Source organism: Montipora foliosa, chromosome 12, assembly GCF_036669935.1.
Source record: "Montipora foliosa isolate CH-2021 chromosome 12, ASM3666993v2, whole genome shotgun sequence".
NCBI classification, from domain to species: Eukaryota; Metazoa; Cnidaria; class Anthozoa; order Scleractinia; family Acroporidae; genus Montipora; species Montipora foliosa.
Window position 1 is genome coordinate 24,586,097 of NC_090880.1, and position 7,500 is coordinate 24,593,596.

Here is a 7,500-nt window from a genome sequence, read left to right on the forward strand (position 1 = left end):
CAAGTCGCGGTTTGTCCTGCCCTGGGAGTTTATACTCGTATAAATAGTTCCTTTCGCCTATTATGTACGCCGCGACCAGAGTAAGCCGCGGCTTATTTTCTCTCGTATAAACGGCTCTAATATTTCATTACATTAGCCCCAAGATCTCCAATGGCTTATCAAGGAAACGGATGTAAATCATAGATGAAATCAGTAGTATCACACGGCCTTGACTGAGGGCGAAAAGAAAACTACATTAGATTTAATAGGAAATTAAACAAACACATCACACGAGTTGGCCAAAACAAAGAAATAGAATCATGTACAAAATCTTTCACACTGCTTTAAAAAAAAGTGGCAACTGCAAAGATAGCTGCATTATCATCAAACTTGATTGAAGGGGCACGCAATCTCGTCCCCAAAACTTCCTTTCGCTTTTCTTTTGGAGAGCACCAAGAAAACGGACTCTGGCCACTTCCAAGGCAGTCGGAAGTCCGCTCGTCGCACGCTCAGAAATTTGAAACGACAGCGAATGGAGCGGTTGTCAACGGTTACAAAAATGGATCTTCACTACGACTGCGCATAAATTGGAAGTGGCCAGAGTCCGTGTTCTTTGTGCTAACCAAAAGAAAAGTGGACTCTAGGGACGAGACTGAGGGGCGCCAAGATAGCAAAAAATCGTATTCAGATCTACGCTTGGACTTTCTTTTCCGGTGAAAGACTAACTTCAGTTTTCAATCTATTCGAGTTTCTTTTTTAGAGCCTGACTCGTGTAAAACGTGGCTAGTGCATGCTAGATGAAGAAGACTGCAACTGGCTTTCTTCAACAAAAATAGGTGTCAAATACTTCTCATCAAAACGTGACCACACGCCGACCAGCCAAGACTTCTCGAATTGTTTCTTTTCGATTCTCTCTTGCGGCGTGCTTCCAGAAGGATCATTAACGTCGATAAGACTCAATCGTCGAGCACGCTTCTCTTCCTCAAGGACATCTATTCCTGTCTTGATCTTCAAACAAGACAAAACGGGTAACGTTACTCCTCCAAAGACAATCACAGAAACTATCACTATAATGAGGGTAGTCGTTAGCATCATTTGTCGAGGAATTGAAACTGTGTTTCTCACAGCTAAAGCAAACGCGATCGCACCACGAAGTCCAGAGAAAAACATCATGTGTTGTAGATTTAAAGGTATTTTACGCGTTCTTCCAAGATTTAATAACAGAGAAAGTGGATAAATATTCAGAGCGCGCCCAACTTGTATGGCCATGAAAGACCAGCCGATGAAACCGGCGTTCCATTGGTGATTTGTGAAGGCAAACACGGATAGACCGATGTAAGAAAAGATAAACGTCTCTGCTAGAAAGTTTAGAAGTTCAAACGTTTGCATAGTGCGCGCTCGAGATTCTTCTGTAAGATTTCTATACGTGTAATGTTGCTGGGTAATACCGCAAAAGAGCACTGCGACAATTCCTGACCAATTGGAAAGCTCAGCTGCCAAAAACGTACAATAAGACATTAAAAAGAATAACGCTGTTTCCAAGATAGGAAAGCTGCCTATCTTGGTAAGCTTGGTTACGAGAGCGTTCACGCATGACAGAGCAGTTCCTATTGTGAAAGACCCCACGAAAATGACAATAAAATCCGCAATGGCTTTCAGAAACGATATGAAGTCGAAATCTCGAAGGTCGCTTTGGTTGTACGCCAAGTAGGTTTCGATAGCCCTGTAGAGTACGATAGCGACCGCGTCATTGAGAACGCTTTCCCCGAAAACCAGAGCATACAAGTCGAGATCTGCGTGAAGGTCGTGAAAAATCGCCAGGACGGTAACTGGATCGGTGGCGGAAATCAACGCGCCGAACAGCAAACACTCGGCGAAGTCGAAACTTTCCGTTACACCCGTCCACACGTTAAAACCGAAAACAAGCGAACCGGTGACGAAACACGATATCGTTGTTCCGAAAAATGCGTAGGTCATGATCGCGCCCAAGTTCCTGAAAAAATATCGTTTTTGAAAACTGTAACCAGCATAGAAGATTATCGGGGGAAGAAGAACGTAGAAAAATATTTCCGGATTAAACGAGGACTTGGACTCGATCTCGTTACCATCATCGGATGGCGCTGTTTGAGGCGGAAAGCGAATTCCTGTTAGAGTGTATGAATAGTCCGTGCCGTTGATCGTAACGTAAACGTTCTTAGGCGCAAAGGTTATGTTCCCGCAGTTTTTTAACTTGACCGCCACCGGTTTTCGATATCCATGGCTCTCGGAGTATTTGATTATGGCACCCACCACCACCCCTAAGATCATAGCCACGCCGGTTTCGTGAAAGAATTCGAATCGACGGATCTTGAAGAGCCAAATCATTAGAACGTTGATGATTAAAAGCGTGATTAGTATGAGCATGCTTAGGCTGTCTGTCTTGTGTGTGTTTTCCATTTCGTCTTCTTTCTTCCCTTCCAGTGTTGTTGGAGTTTCCACGGTTTGTACAAACGTGACGCAGAAAAGGAAAAAGTACAAAACTGCCAGAAAATTAGTCACTTTGAAGATCATCTTGCAGCTTGACAGAGAAGACATGATGCTAGGACCGACGTCTACACGGCTACTTAGTTTGCTAATCTTTCATCTCTGTGGAAATGACTGTTGTGAACACAGGATTGTTCTCATGACGGCGCCCAAAAAAAACGAAGTGGCAGTGTAACCTTTGTAAATGCTGTGTGAGCGCTGACTGGAAACCGTTTTCAAGATTTTATCTCTTAAATAAAATTGTGAAAGGACTTCAGTGATGATCTAATAGCAATTTGTTTCAGGAGCCTGCTCAATTGAGTCCAAGTTAACGCGAGCATTCAAAAATATGCTAAATTTTTAATGAGGGACCTGTTTTCTCGTTGCAAGGCCATTTGGCCAAAAGGGGATAAAAACAGGTGGGTGAGATGAACCGCAAAATGTGAAAAAATAAACTTTACGGCGGAGAAAGTACAGGCGACAACACGCCAACATTCGTAGAGAAAGATAAGAGAAAAACCAATCATGGTTTTTTTTTTCATATATGACAACAACAACAAAGGGTTTGTTGAAGATACATCACACCGAATTGCATTGTAGTGTTTGTATTTGCAAAGTTTGATAAGGATCTGTTTCAAATTCAAGCAAGCGGAAGGCCCAAATGGAAAAATTAATGCCCGACATGGACTGCACTTTTTGCAACCTTGCACCCATTGGAAAGCTTTGGGCTTTAAAGTGCTACATGACCAAAACATCAATTTTTATTTTTCTTTGGATTTCAAAACTATGTTAGCTAAACACTAAGTGACCCAAGTTTTAAGCCTTGATTTCTAAGACACCTGTTTATTTTAACTGGAATTTTCCTACTAAATGGTCTGCCACTATTAACTATAAAATCTTGAGAGACCTTGGATCGAGGACAAAATGACGTCAGACTCAATAGTTTTGAGAATGCAATGGGTGTGTACGGGGGATTAATTCATATGCATCACGGGAGTTTCGAGCTTTCAGACTTTTAAACTCGTGTTTTGCATAAATACTAAGTTGCGTTTACACGCTGAAATGTTAAGCTTGTGAATAAATTTCCCTAGATCCAACCCTCCGAGGTCCAATCGGTAAGTTTAGAACGTGAATAATGGCGGACAGTAAAATCCAAAACATAAACTCAAAGTAAACAGCCTGTGGATGAAAACCAAAGTCAAAATTTTGCCAGTCAAGGGTTAAGCAATCATACTTTCAAAGTCCGAAGAAACCAAGGAAGTGATTTTTTGATCATACTAAGATAAAAAATCACTTCCTTGGTTTCTTCAGACTTTGAAAGTGTGATTGCTTAAAACTTGACTGGCACTTTAATGTCTAGGAATTCTCCACAAGGGTATTAGGATTCTTAAGCAACCGCAAAAGACAACTTAAGTTCGGTTTTGAAATTCGAGTGGTCGTTGCGAGAAACTTCAAATCCTTCGTCACAAGACTCCGGATGGTGGTGTTGGTGGTGGTAGCGTTAGTAGTAGCAGCAGCAGCATATGTTCCACCAACAGTTAGTCTCCACTGATAAATTAGTCTTTCCAATCATTGGAGAGACCACAAACTTAGGGGCTGTTTACATGAGAAAACTTCCCCCCGGCGCGAGTTCCAGACTGGGATGACTACTTGATTTCGTATCGTGTCTACATGATGCCTACTGTATTTCATATCGTCTTTGCATGAAGGCACACTTTAAGTTTAAATAAATCCCATTTGGATTAACGAAATTCAGGCATGCGTCACCCGTTCCTGTCCACCAACATTCCCGTCACCAGAGCCTCAGATCTTATGTCTGCGCATGACCCTCAGTCACGGGCAAAAGAGAAGAGCTCTGGGGTCGAGATTGGTCCACCAAGAGGTCAAGTTCATACCGAGACTAGTGGTTGTTCCTCTTTTACGAGACACTGTTGCGAGATTTCGTATCGCAATGAAATTCTCGCCTTGGTAGAGAAAGCGAAGTGACCTCGCGCCGTTATGACACTTTCTGGTGGTACAATGTAAACGAATGCAAAGCCACAAGAGGGAACCGGAGTGAACTCGCTCCGGGACGAAAGACGGCCCGGTATCATGTAAACACCTTCTTATGGAACATCAAACCAATTCAATAGCCCTTATCGGAGTTATCAGCGGTTTTGCCGCATAAACGAGTTTAAGGGGTCATTTTGTATCGAATTGACCCTTAAGCCTCTTTTGCATGTAGTTATGTGCCTGCAGGCTCAACCCCAGTAAGGTCGTGGGTTCAATTCCCACCCTGGTCAGAGTTTTTCTGTCCTTGTGTGGGCCCATTTCCATCAGTAGGGCTAACGCTCGCATGGTTCGTATGGGGTACAAAACAAGCACCTCACATTACACTCTAATCAGTTAAGTCTGTTCAAATCCAATAAGGTCTATTGTTGGTTTTCCATTGAAAGGGTGGGGGTCGAGTCCAAGGGCACTTTGAGATACGAAAACAAGTCTTTACCCATACTAATACCGCAACTGCACAGATATGCCCTTCTCTCCATAGATATTGTTCAACCAAAATTTGTATCAGTAAGTCTATCGTTTGAGTTTTACAGGATATTTTAATAGCTTGTGATCTTCACTGGCTTAAAATATCCCTCAATGAAAAGCATGGCTTGATAAATGGACAGAAGGGGCGGGGTGAAGCTGTTTGAACTTGAATACAAGTTCACCCTGTACAGTACATGTATATGCAGCACAAGCCTATGGATGTTGCATAATATACACTGCCAGTTGACACAATGGCATGAAATTCGAAGTATGCTTAGGCTTATAAAGTTAGAGATAACAATCCAAGTTTCATTTATTATAATAGTTACTAATCCGCATTCAAAGCGGTACATTTAGCAAACAATATTGATTAGTCAACTTCAAGAAAATAGCATGCATAATGTCACTCAGTTAATTGAATATTCTCTTAAATCAATGTAGCTGTTGTCTGCAGTGGCTTCCAGTATACCGCTACAACTGGCATAAAAATACCAGTGAAGAACTTGCCTTCTTTTACAGCTTGAAACAAATGAAAGAGATCAACCATTGCTCCAATTAATCTACTCTGCAATCAGCATTAGACCAAGCCTATTTATTTTATGAAGCTTTCAATTTGACATCCAAATAAAACATCTCAGAGGTTGCACTTTGCACCTAATGTTACAAGGCATCACCTAAAGAAGGTTTTCTTGTTTCCTTAGTTTCATTACTTTGCAGGGCAAAAATTGCATACCACTTACAGTAATGTCATCAAGATTGTCAAAAATTAGGTGGCTTCTGGTAAATGTCACCACCAGCCTTGTTGTCTTGACTGGCTAGTGTACTGCACTGTAGCCAGAAAAAGTATTGCATCTCCCTTTTTTTCTACCTCCACCTTGTCACGCAGCTGTCTACCGCACAACCTTCTGACAACTCGGTGTAGTTCTTAGTAATAAAAAAATAATTTTAGTGCCTTCTTTCTACACATGTCTTTAAAACACAATACAGCATTCAATTTTGAAGCTCAGGAAATGCAAAAGCCGCTAAAAGAGCTGTCAAACAGCCCAACGGTAACTTTGAAAGACTGACGGTTGGCTAAACATGTTTAAGTGCTTAGGAATTTACTAAGGTTTCAGTCAATTGGGTGAATTAATGTTCTGCAGTCACCAAGTAATTTTTCAGTGGTTCTGATATAAAAAAAAGTTGGGAAATATGAAAGGAGCAGAGCAAACCATAGCAAAGTAGTGTACATAGCCAGACAATTTGCCCTTTGTCATTAGTGAACTCCCTGACACGTGAGTGGCATACCTGTAGCTGGCAGGGGACCCATTGACTTGATCACTCCAATGCAACCAAATCACAGTGACCCACTTCAGTGACCTTTAGATTGGAGTGTATGTGTGACTACAAGACTTAGTTGCTACTAAGTTCACAGCATGAGCAGTTTTGAAGGAAGTATTTTTTCGAGTGTGACAGTTCACAACTGAAAACAATGTCTTGTTCTTATAGTCCCACTCTGACTTACATAATTATTCCAAACTAAAGATTTCTGAAGATTTCACCATGAACATGTACCACAATGAACAAATAGTATGGTTACAACCTTTAAGTCATCAACTTATACAGTATACCTCCAAAAAGGCAGGTAATGGTTGAGAAATCCCAGTGACACAAAGGGGGTCACTTGGACGTTTCACTTGAAGGGGATGCCACCCTTATGTGACTCCCTTGACATGTATCACTGATAACTAAGAAAAGATCTTGAAATTGGTGATCAAAAGTTGATGATTTAAAGGGTAACTAAAAGAACATTGAACATTTAATCAGCTGATCAACGTTTCCAAACTGAAACATCATGGATCAATAATGACTGTACTTTCATGCCAAGTTGAAGGAATTTAAATCTACACTGATCAGCATATCTTCACCTTTTTGGCTGGACTGTCAGCTAACTTTATATTTTCTTCCTCAAACTTCCTCTTAGCCTCCAGAGCTTTTTTCTCTAATTCCTCGACGGCACGATTGTCATCTTCTGTGGGATCAGTCCACAGAGAGCAACTTTTGCACTTGGTACAAGGCTTACCAGGGTCCTTTGGGTGCTGACAAAAATGATTGTAGCCGATGCTGGGTTTTCGACAGATGTAGCACATTGTAGTTCCACAGCGGCATGTCATTTTGTTGCAGCCATCAGACTTTGTGAACTCACATCCACACTTGGGACATTTGCGTATCTTTGCCATTGTCATTTTCTCCTCATAAGAGATCCTGACATCTTTTTGTGCTGACTTTTCAACCTCAGTGCACTTCAAACCAAAGTGCTCAGCCCACTCTTCTTTGCAAAAGCGACAGGTTTCTTTGCCACAAGAGGGATTCTGACATTTTAAAACTTTATCTTCCAGTGGTAAAATTACAGCAAAATCGCAAGAAGGACATCGCACAAAATCTTCCATCTGAGCCATTAAAAGGGACTCTTCTTGGACTCTGTCTTCATATTTTTCCAAGATATTTATGGGCAAAGCCTTT

At 41.4% G+C, this 7,500-nt stretch overlaps 2 protein-coding genes across 2 annotated transcripts in view; both read right to left on the reverse strand.

Annotated features, from left to right (window-relative positions):
- Positions 1-225: 225 nt before the first annotated feature.
- LOC137980077 (sodium/hydrogen exchanger 6-like) lies at positions 226-2,773 on the reverse strand. Its single transcript, XM_068827432.1, has one exon. It carries the CDS (start codon positions 2,551-2,553, stop codon positions 763-765), a length of 1,791 nt encoding a protein of 596 aa, XP_068683533.1. The 5' UTR covers positions 2,554-2,773; the 3' UTR covers positions 226-762.
- Positions 2,774-5,301: 2,528 nt separating this feature from the next.
- LOC137978814 (E3 ubiquitin-protein ligase RNF216-like) overlaps positions 5,302-7,500 on the reverse strand; it is a 3,767-nt gene continuing 1,568 nt past the window's right edge. The window contains exon 1 of the mRNA XM_068825900.1: positions 5,302-7,500. This exon is cut by the window's right edge and continues 1,568 nt beyond it. Coding sequence (XP_068682001.1) covers positions 6,891-7,500 — 610 coding nt within the window. The 3' untranslated portion in view covers positions 5,302-6,890.

Bases quoted from the DNA above. Each gene is read 5' to 3' on its own strand.
- LOC137980077 (XM_068827432.1), bottom strand. From the start codon at position 2,553: ATGTCTTCTCTGTCAAGCTGCAAGATGATCTTCAAAGTGACTAATTTT.